The sequence below is a fragment of the Chiloscyllium plagiosum genome, unplaced genomic scaffold, assembly GCF_037043375.1.
Source record: "Chiloscyllium plagiosum isolate Xiang-an unplaced genomic scaffold, Cpla_swu_hap1 HiC_scaffold_7, whole genome shotgun sequence".
In the NCBI taxonomy this organism is placed as follows: Eukaryota; Metazoa; Chordata; class Chondrichthyes; order Orectolobiformes; family Hemiscylliidae; genus Chiloscyllium; species Chiloscyllium plagiosum.
In genome coordinates, this window is record NW_028270145.1 from 96,188,674 (window position 1) to 96,207,574 (window position 18,901).

General features: G+C 40.2%; 1 protein-coding gene across 1 annotated transcript in view; it reads left to right on the top strand.

Annotated features, from left to right (window-relative positions):
• Positions 1-18,901, top strand: part of clasp1a (cytoplasmic linker associated protein 1a) — a 240,737-nt gene that overhangs the window by 96,227 nt on the left and 125,609 nt on the right. The window contains exons 12-15 of the mRNA XM_087989318.1: positions 1,166-1,225; positions 1,749-1,826; positions 7,813-7,980; positions 8,255-8,304. Coding sequence (XP_087845444.1) covers positions 1,166-1,225; positions 1,749-1,826; positions 7,813-7,980; positions 8,255-8,304 — 356 coding nt within the window. The remainder of the gene's footprint in view (positions 1-1,165; positions 1,226-1,748; positions 1,827-7,812; positions 7,981-8,254; positions 8,305-18,901) is intronic.

The window sequence follows — 18,901 nt, forward strand, 5'->3', positions numbered from 1 at the left end:
CAGGGGGTGGTAAATGGGATCCAAGTCAATGTGTTTGTTGGTAGAGTTCCAGTTGGAATGCCATGCTTCTAGGAATTCTTGTGCATGTCACTGTTTGGCTTGTCCTGGGTTGGATGTGTTGTCCCAATTGACTTCAGACTGAAGATGTTACCTAGTATGGCGACAAAATGTCTGAAAACGAACCTTGCAGCTCAGCAAGTAAACCTACATCCAAAGCCTCAAACTGAGTTACAAATCTTCTTAAAACTTGCTAGTTTATTTGGCATTTATCACAGCATGGTGAGGCATCCCTGATCATAATAGGTGCTCTGTAAATGGAAGCCTTGCTTTATTTATTTATTAAAAATTCATACTTTTTCACTGGAGCTTGCAGAATACAACATCAGTAATATAATGGGTTTCTCCATAAAGCAGTGAAATGTAACATTGATAAATGTAGTTACTTTGCATTTTAGCTGATATTATGGGGTTTGAATTATTAAAAATAGCCTGGGTAGATTGGGATAATTTTCACTGTGGTTTAGGAGGTTGAGGGGTGACCTTACAGAGGTTTATAAGATCATGAGGGGCAGAGAAGGTGAATAGCAAGGCTCTTTTCCCAATAGTGGAGGAGTTCAAAACTAGGGGACATTTTTAAGGTGAGAGGAGAAAGTTTTAAAGATACTTTTTGAAGAATACCGAGGGACAACTTTTTTTTGTGTGGGGGAGAAATTAACTGCCAGAGGAAATGGTTGGACATGTACAGTTACAACATATAAAAGAAATTTGGATAAGTATGGAATAGGAAAAGTTTGGAAGTGTATGGGCCAATTGCAGGCAAGTGGGACTGGTTTAGTTTGGGAACATGGTCAGCATAGACTTGTTGGACTGAAAGGTCTGTTGCCATGCTGCATGACTCGGTGCCTGTAAATGGATTTAAATAATAAATGCTTTTAAGTTATACAATTATAGCAAATGTGTGAGATACTCTGTGACTGTCACTGTGAGATACTCTTATTCATTCTCAGGCTATAACCAACCTTATGAGGCATAATCTACGATAAACAATTTGAGTTTTGAAAATGCAACAGAAATAAAAGATGAATATATTTATTTGTAATATTTAGGCAATGACTATTACACTCAAGAATATTTTTATTTGCAAAATTAAACTTTTTTTCAACAGACGTTCATTTGAATTTTTGGATCGGCTACTTCTGGAATGGCAAACACACTCACTAGAAAAGTAAGTAAATAGTCAAGGGGCTTTTCTGTGAAATAGGGTGTAACTTTTTTTTTGGTTGCAACTAAGTATATCTTAAAATGGAAGGAACCTTTTGAACTGCATCATACAGCAAAGCAAATTATACCTGAACAGAACTAAATTGTAGAGTCATTGATCATGGTTAGCATTGTAAGTACTTATGGTCAGACAAATATATTATTGAAAAAATATAGTCTTCAGACTAGTGGGCAACTTGGAGATTTAAAAAGTTTAAATAACGCAAGTGGCAAGATCATTGAATGTGGTAGCTATGCTGTTTCCATAGTAATCAAGGGAAAGCCTTTGAAAATGTATTCTCAGGCTTATTTTCCTCTTTTTGTTTTCAAAAGCTGTGGGAGATGAAACTGAAGTTGGGAGGGATTATGCTGCCTGATTGTAAATGTAATGATGGTTTATGCTGGATGATAATTTATGAAGCGGGATACATGAAATGTTAGTTTTGAGATGAGCCTCTTGTTATAATAATATTATCCTCTTTTGTTAGACATGTAACACTTTTGGCTGAAACAATAAAGAAAGGGATCCATGACGCAGATTCAGAAGCAAGACTGGAAGCTCGAAAGTAAGTTGTTTTTCAGTATGTAACTTCGCAGTAATGGATGTAAAATACTTTTGATATCTTTGCTATTAGCCAATCATGGAAGAATTGAATTTTGATTGCCAATAGTATTGATCATTTTATTTGCTACTTAGTTCAAATTTATCTTCTGTTTGAAGTACTGTTTTAGAATGTTATCTCTGTCTGAGATTAAGGTACATGTCCAGGAATTCGAAATATGGGACTGAAGTGTAATCAGTCCTGAAGGCTGATTTACCATTGTGAATAGCTCAAAAGTATTTAAATATTGGTGCCACTTCTCTCATTATTCATAAGAGATGTACTAGGAACTGTAATGTTTTGTTGGATGTGTCCAAACTATTACTTTTTGACTAACTTCTAAGATTAAGATCCAAGGCGCCAATTTCTTGATTAAGCTTCTTTCTTTCTTCTCTACTCATTTGACCGAGACAAACTTTTATGGTTGAAACAAATATACTTGCCAATACTACAAGTGTTCATGTATGTGTGCTATGATGATAAAGAACACAGTCAGAAAGGTTTTCTTGAGGTTTTACTCAGCAGAGAGTTGTTATTGTGGTAACCAAATGAAGGTAAAGTAATAAAATACCTGGAATTCTGCACACAAATAGAGAGATTACAGTTTGGGGAAGGTTAGTTTAAGTAGATTAGAGTCCATTCAAATTAAGGAGCTATTCAGGGAAAATTTTGTTGTGTTGGTAACTTTGCAGCATTCAGGCTGAGTTTGATGGTCCAACTGCTTTCACGTAAAGGTCCTGATGCTTCCTGTCACAAGGCAGCTTAAGGCTGCAGATGGATAATTTGTCTATTCCTCTGGACACTGTACTGGAGGTTAAATTTCTTCCAAAAACCTAAAAGAATTGTGTGCAGCGTCTGAAATAGTTGCAATCAGCAGACAGGATTCAAAAACTTACAATGCGATAAGGGCAAACTACTACAGATCCTGAAAATCATGGGATCCCGAGACAGATTTAAAGATAATGTTTCAAGTCTAATCTGACTCCTCTTTGGGGAAAGAAATAAAGGTAACTTCCCACATCTTTGTCTAAAGATGCTGTCCGACATGCTTAGATTCATGAACACTTTGATTTTAGTTCAAAACCGTACAAATCAGATAAGGAGATGGAGAAGAGAAGGAATACACTCTGGGACCCGGGTTCTCTGATCAGGGAGGAGGAAATCCCAGCTCCCCAAACCTGACTTTTCAAAATGGGCACAATACATCTGCTTTTTGGTCCAGCGGGTGGACTGGATTAAGAGTTGCACTATGCGACCTGGGAACAACCAAATTAGCTGCCAGTTTCTGAAGTGAGTTAGAACTTGAACGCTATGTCAAATTTGAGTCGTAGAGTCAGACAGCACGAAAATAACCCTTTGGTCCAACTCCTCTAAGTTTCCCCCAACTAAACTAGTCCCACTTAGCTGCAGTTAACCCATATCTCTCTGAACCTTTTCCTATTCATGTAGCTGTCAAAATGTCCTTTAAATGTTGTAACTGTATCTGCATCTTGCACTTCCTACGGCAGTTCATTCCACACACGAACCACTCTCTGTGTGAAAAATATTGCACTGACGTCCCTTTTTAAACCTTTCTCCTCTCGCCTTAAAAAAATTCCATAGTTTTGAACACCCCCACCCTAGAGAAAAGACCTTTGTTATTCGCTGTATCTATGCCCCTCATGATTTTATAAATTTCTATAAGATTACCTCGCAACCTCCTGTGTTCCTGTGGAAGAAATCCCAGCCTATCTAACCTTTCCTTATAACTCAAACCCTCCATTCCCATTATATTGAAGGTGGAACAGGCTTGGAAGGCCTACTCCTCCCACTTTTTGTGTTACCACACCTGGGATTAATTTAGTGAACCTACTCTTGATTTGCCTCCAGTAAATCTTTCCTTAGATAAGTGTATTATACTCTTCATAGTATTCCAGGTGTATCTGTCGAGTGCATTGTATGGCTTTAGCAAGACTTCCCTATTTTTGCTCTGTTCCATTCCTTTTGAAAGCAAGGCCAACATTCCATTTGCATTCATTATTGCCTTCTGCACTTGTTTGCCAGCTTTTTATGATTCATGCACAAAGTTTACCAAATAATTTTGAATTGTAGCTTTTTGCATTTTTTCTTCATTCAAATAACATTCATCTCTTTTTTATTCTTCCTGCCAAAGTGCATATTCTCACTTTTTTTCCCACCTTAAATTCGATCTGCCACTCATGAAACCTGTACATATCCCTCTGCAGAATTCTTCTGTGGCCTTCTAATCTAGTTTTGTGTCATTCATAATCCTGGCTAAATTGCATTCACTTCCCTTATGCACGCCATTAATATATGTTGTAAATTAATATGGTTCCACCTATGATCCCTGTGGCTCTCCACTTATTTCAGGTTACGATCCTGAAAAAGCCCACCTCCTCCTAACTATCTGTTATCTTTTAGTTAGAGTCATAGAGATATACAGCATGGAAACAGACCCTTCGGTCCAGCTCGTCCATGCTGACCAGATATCCCAACCCAATCTAGTCCCACTTGCCAGCACCCGGCCCATATCCCTCCAAACTCTTCCTATTCATATATCCATCCAAATGCCTCTTAAATGTTGCAATTGTACCAGCCCCCACCACTTCCTCTGGCAGCTCATTCCATACACGTACCACCCTCTGCGTGAAAAGGTTGCCCCTTCGGTCTGTTTTATATCTTTCCCTTCTCACCCTAAACCTATGCCCTCTAATTCTGGACTCCCTATCCCAGGGAAGAGACTTTGTCTATTTATCCTATCCATGCCCCTCATAATTTTGTAAACCTCAATAAGGTCAACCCTCAGCCTCCGACGCTGCAGGGAAAATAGCCCCAGCCTGTTCAGCCTCTCCCGATAGCTCAAATCCTCCAACCCTGGCAACATCCTTGTAAATCTTTTCAGAACCCTTTCAAGTTTCACAACATCTTTCCGATAGGAAGGAGACCAGAATTGCATGCAATATTCGAACAGTGATCTAACCAATGTCCTGTACAGCTGCAACATGACCTCCCAACCCCTGTACTCAATATTCTGACCGATAATGGAAAACATACGAAACGCCACCTTCACTATCCTACCTACCTGCGACTGCACTTTCCAGGAGCTATGAACCTACACTCCAAGGTCTCTTTGTTCAGCAACGCTGTTAAATCCTCTATCTATTGCTTTTCACGCTAGGGGCTCTTAACTTACTAAGTAGCATAATATGCAGTGCATAATCTTTAAATCCAAATATATTACATCCTTAGCTTGTCCTTTATCCTGCTTGTTACTTCCTCAAAGAATTCTAATAAAGTTATCACGCGTGATGTTCCCCTTTGTGAAGCCATGCTGACTCTGCTTGATTAAGTTATGTGTTTCTAAGTGGTCTGCTATTTCATCTTTTATAATAGACTGTAACATTTTCCAAATAACATGGTAAGCTAATTACCTGTTGTCATTTCTCGTTCCTTTTTAAATAACAGTGTAATGTTGACAGTTTTCCAATTCTCTGGCACCTTGTCGGAATCGAAGGATTATTGGATGATTACTACCAATGCATCTGTTGTCTTTGTTGCTACTTACTTTAGTATCCTAGGATGCGTCCTATCATGTTCAGGGTCCTAACTGGGTTTTAGCCCCATCAATTTCCTTGATGCGTTATCTCCATTTAATAGTTACTGTGTTTATTTCCTCTGCCCTTTTTTGCCCTTGATTATTCAGTATTTTTGGAATCCTATTAGTGTTTTCTACCATGAAGACTGATGCAAAATATTTATTCAAATCCTCTGCTAGTTCCTGGTTTCCCATTATTGTTTCCCTAATCTCATTCACTAAAGGACCTATGTTCCCTTTGGCCTTTCTCTTTGGTTTTATATACTTAAATAACCTCTTGCTGTTTGTTGTATTATTATTTGCAAGTTTACCCTCAAAATTTATTTTTTTTCCCTTTTTATAATTTGCTTGAACCATTTTGTTGATTTTTACAAGTTGCCCACTTCTCTGACTTACCATAACAAAACAAAGAACTGCTGATCCTTGGGATGTGAAACCAAAGGAGAAATTGTTGAGAGACCCAGCAGGTCTGACAGCATCTGCGGGGAGAAAGCAGAGTTAACATTTTGAGTCTGGATATCCGTCATCACATTAATGATGAGTCACTGGATCCGAAATTTTAACTCTTTCTCCCCACAGATGCTGCCAGGCCTGCTGGCTTTCTCCAGTGATTTCTGTTTTTGCCTCTGACTTAACATGAATCTTTGCCACATTGTATGTTTTGCCTATTCTTATGCTACCTTAAATATCCATGTATATCCATCATTGGCCTATCTCCTTCCTCGAATCCTTCTTTCTCAATAATGTTTGTTATGAGCCATAAACTGTTTTCTTAAACATCTGTCTTCATTCCTCAACCATCTTTGCTGCTAAACTTATTTCCAAGTCCACTCCAGCTCGTTCTGATCTCATTCTTCTGTAATTTCCCTTATTTTAGTTAGGTATAGTTGTTTCTGACCAAAGTTTTTCCCTCTCGAACTAAATGTTAAATTCTACCAAGTTATGGTCACTGTTTTCTTGGAGATAGTTTACTCTCAGATATTTATTAAACCTGCCACATTACACATCACCAGACCTACAGATATTGTTCACTGCAACTGTCCTGAATACAATCTGAATTCTTCTTCTTGGCTAATATTGCCAATCTGACTTTCCCAATCTACTTGAAAATTAAAGTCACCCAAGATTAATGTTGTGTCTTTTTCACGATTTATACGCTGTCCTCCTACGTAACTATTATTAAAAAGCCTATAGACTACTCCTACCAGTGTTGTCTTCCCCTGTTATTTCCTACCCTCCACCCTTATGGATTCTACACCTTCAGATCCAAGACCTTTGTTATAGAGATCTGAAAAGCAATAAATGGCATTCAGTATTTTTGATTGAGTTAACAGTTTTAATTCTCAAACTTGTGCTGAATTGATTTATGTATTACTGTTAATGATTTTTTTCCAACATTTAAAAAAAAAGTCTTTTCTCCCCTCATTGACAAGTAGCACTACCTGGTCAAGAGAGCAGGGAACTGGTTAGCTCCCTGTCTCTGGCAATGCGATGGTTGTAGCAGTGAGACAGAAGACACCTGCAAGCTGTGCGAAAGATTCTCTCCTTTTCGCCCCTTATGTCACAGGCAGCTTGGATCCTTATAATTTGGCAAATAAGAGATGTGTTGTGTACCTCGTTATACCAAGAGCAAGCACATTAAACCATCCTCTATATTTGTTTTTCTAATTGTGAAAGAGCTAGAATTTTCCACAGTGGGACTTTGTTTATAGAACTAACCTAAAAACTGTTGTCTGCAGCTTTTTGGCCATCAAATTTAGTGCTATCTGTTCTTTTCCTAATTTGATGTTTTATTTGATATGTAATTGTCACTAAGTTATGTAGACTATATGCTGACATTTTACAATACTATGTTAAGTTTGACAATTTCATACATGAACCAGGTCCTCCCTTTCCTTTGCCTATTTCAGTTTTTCTCCTTCTTTGCTCTCTGACAGTAACCTATCTGCTCTAGGGACGGACTTTGTTTCTCTTCTTGCTTCTTCGCCTTTGGCCTTACTCTGTGACCCTGTAAGACTAACTCTTTTGTTATTCAATCTCATATTTTTCACCCAATCACACACCTTCCTTTGTCCTTGTCCCACCCACTCTCACTCAAATATATTACATCTGTATTACCATTGCATCTCTAGTACTCTTGCAGAACAGGCTCAGTAGACTGACTGGCCTATATCCATTTCTATTCCTTATGATCTATCTCTAAATACGGAGTTCTAATGAAAGATCGGCAACCTGAAATGTTAGGTCTGTTTCAGTCTCCACAGATGTTGTCTGACCTGCTGAGATGTTCCAGCATTTTCTGTTTTTATTGCAGTATATGCTGATCTAGTATTCATCTGTCTTTCATATTTTTAGAGTGTATTGGGATTTTCACAGTCACTTCAGTAGAGAGGCTGAAATATTGTTTAATTCGTTGGAGCCTGCCTACCAGAAACCTCTGCAGTCTCATTTGAAAAACTCAGACAGCATTGTTTCCTTGCCACAGTCTGATCGCTCGTCATCCAGCTCACAAGAAAGCCTAAAGTAAGAACTATGATGTACTTGAATTCTAAGCTTAACAGTACAATATAATAGCTGTGCCTACAATTCCATGAAGACAATGTTCTCATAACATTGGTCCAAGTAAAATTACCATATTATTTACGTGATTATGTACAAGTGGGATAGTATCTTGTCACCTCACATTGTGTTCCTCATTTACAGTGGAATTTGAATTCTCTGCCTTGTGAGAATTGGCAATGTATTATGTATGCAAAAACCTATTGGGTCTAATTCCTGTTACAATCTATCTTTCTAGTCGCCCCCTGTCTACAAAACGCAGTCCTACTGGAAGCACTGTATCACGAGGTAAGTGGGGACCTTGTTTTTAATTTACATCAATCAGCATAAAGTGGAATGGTGTGGTATCTGAAATAATGGAAGTGATCATTCCAACCCACAACTTGCTTTTGAGGAAGCTAATTTTCACACTGTCCTTCCCCTCCCTCCCCCACCAAAAAAAGAAAAAAACATTGTCTTCAGGTTCCCTTTCTGCCCCCAAACCATAACTCACTCTTGACAGATTTTTAGTTTGACAATAATTTGTGAAAACGAGGATTTCCTTCCAGTGACTATCTGGATATTTTCAGGTCCTGCCAGCAATTTTAACATTGATTGAGATATCGTCCCAACTTGTATGTGTTGCTTTTAGTTTAAATCAATTAAATTTGGTTGAACGTGTCCATTAAAAGTTTTGTGTTAATCCCTTCAGTCTGAGTGGCATATTTGTTTCAAGCTCGACAAGCATATGTTGCCGGATAAGACTAAGCCACTCAGTTAAACACTAATGTAAAACTTTGTTATCAAAGATCATGTACATATGATAGTTAAAGGCTGTTAAAGCAAGGAAAAGGCATAACAGTTACAATTATCAAAAAGATCAAGTGACTTGGATTCCCAGTCAAGAACAGCAAAGCCTCTTCCTTCTTTGAGACAGAACACTTCTAAATTTTCATGATGTCTGATAAAGTCCCTGACTACCTGAAAAAAAATGAAAGAACCATGGATGCTGTAAATTGGAAACAAAAGCAGGTTGCTGGCAAAGTTCAGCAGGTCTGGCAGTATCTGTGATGAGAAATCAGACTTAAGGTTTTGGGTCTGAGGAAGGGTCACCGGACCCGAAATGTTAAGTTTGATTTCTGTGCACAGATGCTGTCAGACCTGCTGAGCTTTTTCAGCAACTTATTTTTGTGCCTGACTAACTGTCTCTCCTGCTTCTTACCTACCACAAAAAAAAACCTCAATTTTGATGTTGACAGAAAAATTACTAATTAACTGCCCCAAACTCTAGCATGGTTGTTTTTGCTTGATCTAATACACAGGCCAGCCTTCTGTTTTATCTGAGAATCCTCTATACAGGCATGCAAAACAAAACTTCCACAATGCTTATCTTAGATTCTCTTTTGGATCAACCACCTCCCCTTAATTAAAATTGTTAATTCAATTTTCTTGTGATGTAGTAATAGTTAATTTAATTTGACCTTTTATATCTATGTAAATTGCCTTAAACATAAGATAATGGGCCATTTTCTCATGACTGCAAAAGCTCTTAGAATGGACATGTATGTTTGTGTTTCATGGTGCAAGGGCAAGGTTTCTGATAAAATTGAGTTTTTTTTTTACCCACACAAGGTTAAGTTGCAAGATAAGAGCTCACTGTCTCAGAGTTAGTATATTGGCGTGGATAGAGAACTGGTTAATGGATGGAAAAGTGAGTGGGGAGAATGGGGGTTCTTTCTCAGATTGGTAAGCTGTGACCAATGGGGTTCCACAGAGATCAATGCTGGGACTGTAGCTGTTTATGATATATTAATGAATTCGAGGAAGGAAATGAGTTTTTTCTGGAGACAACTTTGCAGATGACATTAAATAAGTGGGAAGGCAGGTTGTGAGTGAGATATGTAGAGATATTGATAGGTTAACTGAGTGGGTAAAAATTTGGCAAATAAAGTGTGAAAGTGTGAAGTTGTTCATTTTGGAAGAACAGAATATTATTTAAATGAAGCAAAAATACATAAGGCTGGAACACAGAGACTCGGGAGCACTTAGAGTCAGACAGCATAGAAATAAACCTTTGTCTAACTTGTCTGAGCCGAACAGACATCCCAATCTGACCGAGTCCCATTTGCCAGTATTTGGCTCATATCCCTCTGAACCATTCCTATTTATATACCCATCCAAATGCCTTTTAAATGTTATAATTGTACTTGCCTCCACCACTTCCTCTGGCAGCTCGTTCCATAGGTGCGTCACCCTCTGTGTGAAAAAGCTACCCCATAGGTCCTTTTTTAATCTTGGCCCTGTCATTTTAAACCTATGCCCTCTATTTTTGGACTCAGCCACCCTTGGAAAAAGTACTTGGCTGTTTATCCTATCCATGACCCTCGTGGTTTTATAAACCTCTATAACGTCATCCATCAGTCTCTGATGCTCCAAAGAAAAGCCCCAGCTTATTCACCCTTTTCATTGGAGGCAGTTCAGGGAAGATTCACTAGGATGATTCCTGGGACGGAAAGATTGTGTTATGAGCATTGACTAAAAATGTTGGAGACTCTACTCCCTAGACTTCAGAAGAATGAATGATGATCTCATTGAAGCATGTAGGATTTTTAAGGGGCTTGATAGGATAAATGTTGAGAAGATGCTTTCCATCTGGGGCGAGTCTAGGATCAAAGGTCAGAATCTCAGAATTAGTACTGATTTAAAACTGAGATGGGGAAGAATTTCTTGAGGGTTGAGCGTCTTTGGAACTACTTGCCATAGAGAGCTATGGGGTCCAAGTCCTCGTGTGCATTTAAGGTTGAGGGTTTGCCAGGAAAGTGGATATGAGGAATGTCGGATTAGCCACGAACCTATTGAATTGCAGAACAAACTCGAGGGCTGAATGGCCTTTTCCTGATTTTATTTCTTATGGTCTTACGACCTTGGAAGACAAACAAGATCTTGTAAAGTAGGCAGTTTATGAAATTATTCAAACTGGTATCAAGTTCAGTGTCGACAAGCGAAAAATGATCTGCCTCACTAAAATGTTAATACTTGCTGAAACAAAATTCATAGAGCCGTGGAGTTGCCATATGATTTACTACTCATTATATCTGAACAACTTGAAGAAACACTGCACAGAATGGAAACTTTTGTCCAACTCGTCCATGCTGACCAGATATCTTAATGTAATCTAGTCCCATTTGGCAGCACTTCCCATATCCCTCTAAACCCTTCCTATTCATATACCCATCAAGATGCCTTTAAATGTTGTAATTGTACCAGCCTCCACCACTCCCTCTGGCAGTTCATTCCATACATGCACCACTCTCTGCATGAAAAAGTTGCCCCTTAAGTCCCTTTTAAATTTTTCCCCTCTCAACCTAAACCTATGCCGTCTAGTTCTGGACTTCCTCACCCCAGGGAAAAGACCTTGTCTGTTTACCCTATCCATGTCTCTCATGATTTTATAAACCTCAATAAAGTCACCCCTCAGCCCCCAATGCTTCAGGGAATACAGCCCCAGCTGATTCAGTGCCTCCCAATAGCTCAAATCCTCCATCCCTGACAACATTCCTGTAAATCTTTTCTGAACCCTTTCAAATTTCACAACATTCTTCCGATAGGTTGGAGACCAGCATTGCACAAAATGTTCCAAAAGTGGCCCAACCAATGTCCTGTACAGCAGCAACATGACCTCCCAACTCCTGTACTCAAATACCGTGACCAATAACGGAAAGCACACCAAATGCTGCCTTCGCTATCCTATCTACCTGTGACTCCAGTTTTAAGGAGTTGTGAACTTGCACTACAAGGTCTCTTTGTTCAGCAACAGTCCCCAGGACTTTACCATTAAGTGTATACGTCCTGCTCTGATTTGCCTTTCCAAAATGTAGCTCCTCACATTTATCTAAATTAAACTCCATCTGCCACTCCTTAGCCCATTGATAAAGATCCTGTTGTACTCTGAGGTAACCTTTTTCGCTGTCCACTACACCTCCAATCTTGGTGTCATCTGCAAACTTACTTTCCGTCCTATGTTCATTTATATAAATATGAAAATCAGTGGACCCAGCACTGATCCTTGCGGCACACCACTGGTCACAGACCTCCGGTCTGAAAAGCTACCCTCCACCACCACCACTCCCTGTCTGCTACCTTCAAGGCAGTTCTCCCTGTATTCCATGAGATCTAACCTTGCTAATGGGTCTTCCATGAGGAACTTTGTCAAATGCCTTACTGAAGTCCATATAGCTCATATCCACTGTTCTGCCCTCATCAATCCTCTTTGTTACTACTTCAAAAAACTCAATCAAGTTCGTGAGACATGATTTCTCGCGCACAAAGCCATGTTGACTATCCCTAATCAATCCTTGCCTTTCCGAATGCATATAAATCCTGTCACTCAGGATTTCCTCCAACAATTTGCCCACCACTTATCTGTAGTTCCCTGGCTTTTCCTTACCACTTTTCTTAAATAGTGGCACCATGTTAGCCAGCTTTCAGTCTTCTGGTATCTCCCCAGTGACTATTGATGATACAAATATATCAGCAGGGGGTGCAGCAATCACTTCCCTAACTTCCCCCAAAGTTCTAAGGTACACCTGATCAGGTCCTAGGGATTTATCTACTTTTATGCATTTTAAGACATCCAGCATGCTTTTGGACGCTTTTCAAGATGTCACCATCTATTTCCCCACATTCGGTATCTTTCATGTACTTCTCCACATAAACACTGATGCAAAATACTTATTTAGTATCTCCTCCATCTCCTGTGGTTCCAGACATAGCCTGCCTTGCTGATCTTTGAGGGGCCCTGTTCTCTCCCTAGTTACCTTTTGTCCTTAATATATATATAAGATCCCTTTGCATTCTCCGTAATCCTATTTGCGAAAGCTATCTGATGTCCTCTTTTTGCCCTCCTGATTTCCTTCTTAAGTATACATCTCTGGCCTTCATATTCTTCGAAGAATTCACTGGATCTCTGCTGTCTGTACCTGACATATGCTTCCTTTTTCTTAACCACAATCTCAATTTCTCTAGTCATCAAGCATTTCCTATACTTACCAGCCTTGCCTTTCACCCGAACAGAAATATACTCTCTCTGGACTCTCATTGTCTCTCTTTTGAAGGCTTCCCATTTTCTAGTCATCCTTTTACCTGTGAATACCTGCCCCCATATTCCTGTCTAATACCATAAAAATTGGCCTTTCTCCAATTTTAGAACTTCAACTTTTAGACCTGGTCTGTCCTTTTCCATCACTATTTTAAAACTAATAGAATTGGGGTCACTGGCCCCAAAGTGCTCCCCCATTGACACCTCAGTCCCTTGCCCTGCCTTATTTCTCAAGAGTAGGTCACTTTGCACCTTCTCTAGTAGGTACATCCCATGTTGAATCAGAAAGTTTTCTTGTACACACTTAACAAATTCCACTCCATCTAAACCCTTAATACAATGGCAGTCCAAGTCTATGTTTGGAAATTTAAAACCCCCTACCGTAATTACCCTATTATTCTTGCAAATAACTGAGATTGCCTTAAAAATTTGTTTCTCATTTTCCTCTTGACGATTTGAATGGGGGTGGGGGGGGGGGTTAAATGGGGGTGTCTGTAATACAATCTCAATAAGGTGATTATCTCCATCTTGTTTGTCAGTTCCACCCAAATACATTCCCTGGATGTGTTCCCAATAAGTCCCCCCGTGACTTCTGTCCTTTGTATTGCATTTGTATCCTGCAACGTTAAGCTGCCAGTTATAGAGTCATAGAGATGTACATTGAAGCAGACCCTTTGGTCCAACCCGCCCATGCCGACCAGATACCCAACCCAATCTAGTCCCACCTGCCAGAACCCGGCCCATATCCCTCCAAACTCTTCCTATTCATATACCCATCCAAATGCCTCTTAAATGTTGCAATTGTACCAGCCTCCACCACTTCCTCTGGCAGCTCATTCCATACACGTACCACCCTCTGCGTGAAAACGTTGCCCCTTCGGTCTTTTTTATATCTTTCCCCTCTCACCCTAAACCTACGCCCTCTAGTTCTGGACTCCCTGACCCCAGGGAAAAGACTTTGCCGATTTACCCTGTCCATGCCCCTCATAATTTTGTAAACCTCTATAAGGTTCCTGTTCAGCCTCTTCCTATAGCTCAAATCCTCCAACGCAGGCAACATCCTTGTAAATCTTTTCTGAACCCTTTCAAGTTTCACAACATCTTTCCGATAGGAAGGAGACCAGGATTGCATGCAATATTCCAACAGTGGCCTATCCAATGTCCTGTACAGCTGCAACATGACCTCCCAACTCCTGTACTCAATACTCTGACCAATAAAGGAAAACATACCAAATCTATCCATCCCTGAGCCATGTCTCTGTAGTTGCTAAATATCCGAGTCCCATGTTCCTAACCAAGCGCTGAGTTCATCTGCCTTCCCTGTTATTGCATTCAAGGACATGAAGTTTACCTTATCAGTCCTACCTTGTTCTCTGCTTTGTTCTTAACTGCCTGACTTGCTCCTTTTCCCAACTGTACCAGTCTCAGATTGATCTCTTTCCTCACTATTTCCCTGGGTACCACCCGCCCCAACTTATTAGTTTAAATCCTCCTAAGCAGCTTTAACAAATCTCCATGCCAGTATATTAGTCCCCTTCCAATTCAGGTGCAATCCGTCCTCCTTGTATGGGTCACTTCTACCCCAGAAGAGATTCCAATGATCCAAAAATGTGAATCCTTCTCCCATGCAGTAGCTCCTCAGCCACGCATTAATCTGCTCTATCCTCCTATTCCAACCTTCACTCCCTCTTAGCACCAGGCATAATCCAGATTTTACTACTCTCGAGGACCTCCTTTTTAAATTCCCACCTAACTTTATATACTCTCTCTCTCTTCAGAATTTCATCCTTTTCCCTTCCTGTGTTGTTAATTCCAATGTGTATAAAGACCTCCTGCTGGTTCTTCTGCACCCTCTGTGAGACATGCTTGATCCTGGCACCCAGGGAGGCAACCCACCAATCTGATTTTTCGCTGCCAGCTGCAAAAGAGTCCCCCATTACAATCCATCACTTAGAACTTGACCTCCCCTTCATTACATCAGCGCCATTCTCAGTACCAGAAGCTTGGCTGTTCATGCTACATTCCCCTGAGAGTCCATCACAACCTATATTTTCCAAAACAGCATACTTGTTTGAGATGAGGATAGCCATAGGAGACTCCTGCCCTCCCTGCCTACCAGTCCTACCTTTCCTGTAGTTAACCCATCTACCTGACTGTATCTATAGCTTTTCTCCCTTCATATAAGTGCCATCCATCACACCCCCAGCTCCTGTAAATTCCTTATTGCCTTTAACTACCGCTCCAAACTGATAAGTTTCGCAGCCAAAGACATAATCATCATTAACATACAAACTCTCCCTAAACTCCCACATCCCACGGAAAGAGCACATCACTGTACTAAAAGGTTTGCTCCTTCACCAGACCCAGAAAATAGCACTGCCTTATTGTCTTAAGAAAACAGTTCTCCAGGCTAACTTAATACTTATGTCGTATATTTTTTTAAATTTAATCAAGAAACAGATCTCAATAAACATATAATTAAGAAAAACACCCACTCTATTCACTATTGGAAAATTACAGCAAAGCTACACTTAAACACTATGCACTTATCTCTTCCTGTGCTGTGAGCTCTCCCACACAAGCTCCTCCAAGATCAGCTGTGAATTTCGCTTTTTGTTAATTTTTCCTAGACACACTCCGATGTCCAGAGATACTTGGACTCAAACAGTAAAGGCACTAACTGTGCAGATTCACTGCTGTGTCAAATAGCAGTAAAGGTTTCTCTCTCTGACCATGTGGTCACTGCCTTTATCTGTCTGTCTGTCTTTTTAAAGTGCTGTTGTTTTGATCTTTTGTCCCACTTAAGTTCCAAAACAATGCAATGCAACAATTGCTGCTCCTAGATTTCGAGGAAATCACCTCCAACTCCTAAAATACCTCAAAATAAGAGCAGCTCTTACACCAACAGTTTTTTCCAGTCCTTTATCTTGGATTACCCAGAATCCTTTTGTGCCTTTCAAAATCACGTGAAAGTCGAAATCGCTGTATTCTAGTTAAATACTTTTGAAGCAGAGTCACTGTTGTAATGTAGGAAATGTAGCAGCCATATTGTGCAGGTGATTTCCTGCAAATAGGTAAAGTGATATAGACTAGACAATCTGCTTTTGTGGTATTGATTGAGGAATGAATATCGACCAGGACACTGAAATAAAAACAGAATAATGTGAATGCTGGAGATATCAATTAAAAACAGGAAGAGCTGGAAACACTCAGCAGGTGTGGCAAAATTTGTGAATAGAGAAGGAGTTGAAGATTGAGTCAAGTATGGCTCTTCAAGTTCCAAAGAGGAATCTTATTGGGTTCAATATTAATTCTGTTTCTCTCTCCACATATGCTGCCACTCCTGCTGAGTTTCTCCAGCACTTCCTCTTTTTATATTAGCCGGGATGTCATGAATAACTTCCATGCTCCTCTTTGAAATACTGCAATGAGGCAGTATTTTAGAGAAGAAAGTGAGGTCTGCAGATGCTGGGGATCAGAGCTGAAAATGTGTTGCTGGAAAAGCGCAGCAGGTCAGGCAGCATCCAGGGAACAGGAGAATCGACGTTTCGGGCATAAGCCCTTCTTCAGGAAGTATTTTAGAGAGCCCATGAGGCCTTGGATTAGCATGTTACACAAATGGCAGCACCCCTTTAAGTGCTGAACTGGCATTGTAACCTAAAGTTTGTGCTCCAGTCTCTATAATGGGACTTGAATCCAAAACATTCGGTATTGGGCAATAAATGCTATCCACAAGTGCCACGTGCAAGTTGGAGATATAAGTAAGCATAATATTGAAGCATGTTGTTTGATTAATTAACCTGAGGTCAGTGTTGAACGTATGAGTTTTTTGCTTAAACTGAGACAGTAACATGCATTAACAGGAGATGGTGGTGTAGGGATAATGTCACTGGTTTCATAATCTAGATGTCTAGGTCCGTGTATTGAGCATACTGATTCAATTCCCACCATTTTAAATTATATCGATGAATCTGGATTTGAAAGCTTGTTCCAGTAAAAGTGAACATGAAACTATTTATGAATTATTGTGAAAGCTTATCTAGTTCATTAATGGCTTTTAGGGAATCTATCACCTTTACCTGGGCTAGGTAAATCACTGCCCCATACGAGGCAATGTAGCTGACTTTTCACTGCTGTCTGAAATGGTTGAGAAATCAAAGTAGCTCATCCTTATTGTGCAAGGGATAAATAATAGGTTATGTAACTTTTTTTTTAAAACCATGAGAGATGTGAGGCATTTAAGATAATTGTAGAGAAAAAAAAACACAAGCAACAAGTGAGCAGTGGGACACATTTATGGTTTAGACAAGTGCCTGGCAGGGGTTCTTTACACAGATTGATTAACAGCTGAAATTGTTGCCAGAAATGAAATGCAATTCATTTTAAGATGTCCCTTGATCATATAATTATGCTGTGGTTGTTATTCTCGAAGGCTGAGGTCAAATGGATTGAAGATGCAGTTGAATAAAACCTATCTTGTGGGATCAAATCTTTGAGTAGTATGTTAATTTTATTAACTTGCAATTGTTGCAAATAGAGGATTGTTCTGTAGCATGGGCAAATTTCAGGTTCAGCCTTCTGTCCATAAATCATCCAGAGGCATGCATAGAACATAGAACATAGAAAAATACAGCGCAGTAAAGACCCTTGATGTTGTGCCGATCCAAGCCCACCTAACCTACACTAGCCCACTGTCCTCCATATGCCTATCCAATGCCCGTTTAAATGCCCATAAAGAGGGAGAGTCCACCACTGCTACTGGCAGGGCATTCCATGAACTCACGACTCGCTGAGTAAAGAATCTACCCCTAACATCAGTCCTATACCTACCACCCCTTAATTTAAAGCTATGCCCCCTTGTAATAGCTGACTCCATACATGGAAAAAGGTTCTCATGGTCAACCCTATCTAAACCCCTAATCATCTTGTACACCTCTATCAAGTCACCCCTAAACCTTCTTTTCTCCAATGAAAACGGCCCCAAGTGCCTCAGCCTTTCCTCATACGATCTTCCTACCATACCAGGCAACATCCCGGTGAACCTCCTCTGCACCCGTTCCAGTGCCTCCACATCCTTCCTATAGTATGGCGACCAAAACTGCACACAATACTCCAGATGCGGCCGCACCAGAGTCTTATACAACTGCAACATGACCTCAGGACTCCGGAACCTAATTCCTCTACCAATAAAAGCCAGTACGCCATATGCCTTCTTCACCGCACTATTTACCTGGGTGGCAACTTTCAGAGATCTGTGTACATGGACACCAAGATCCCTCTGCTCATCCACACTACCAAGTATCCGACCATTAGCCCAGTACCCCATCTTTTTGTTAGTCTTACCAAAGTGAATCACCTCACACTTACCTACATTGAACTCCATTTGCCACCTTTCTGCCCAGCTCTGCAGCTTATCTATATCCCGCTGTAACCTGACACATCCTTCCTCACTGTCAACAATTCCACCGACTTTCGTATCATCCGCAAACTTGCTCACCCAACCTTCTCGCCCCTCATCCAGGTCATTTATAAAAGTGACAAACAGCAATGGTCCCAAAACAGATCCTTGCGGAACACCGCTAGTAACTGCACTCTAAGATGAACCTTTACCATCAACTACTACCCTCTGTCTTCTTCCAGCCAGCCAATTCCTAATCCAAACCTCGAACTCACCCTCAATGCCATACCTCCGTATTTTTTGCAGTAGTCTACCATGGGGAACCTTATCAAACGTCTTACTAGAATCCATATATACTACATCTACCGCTTTCCCCTCGTCTACCTCCTTAGTCATCTTCTCAAAGAATT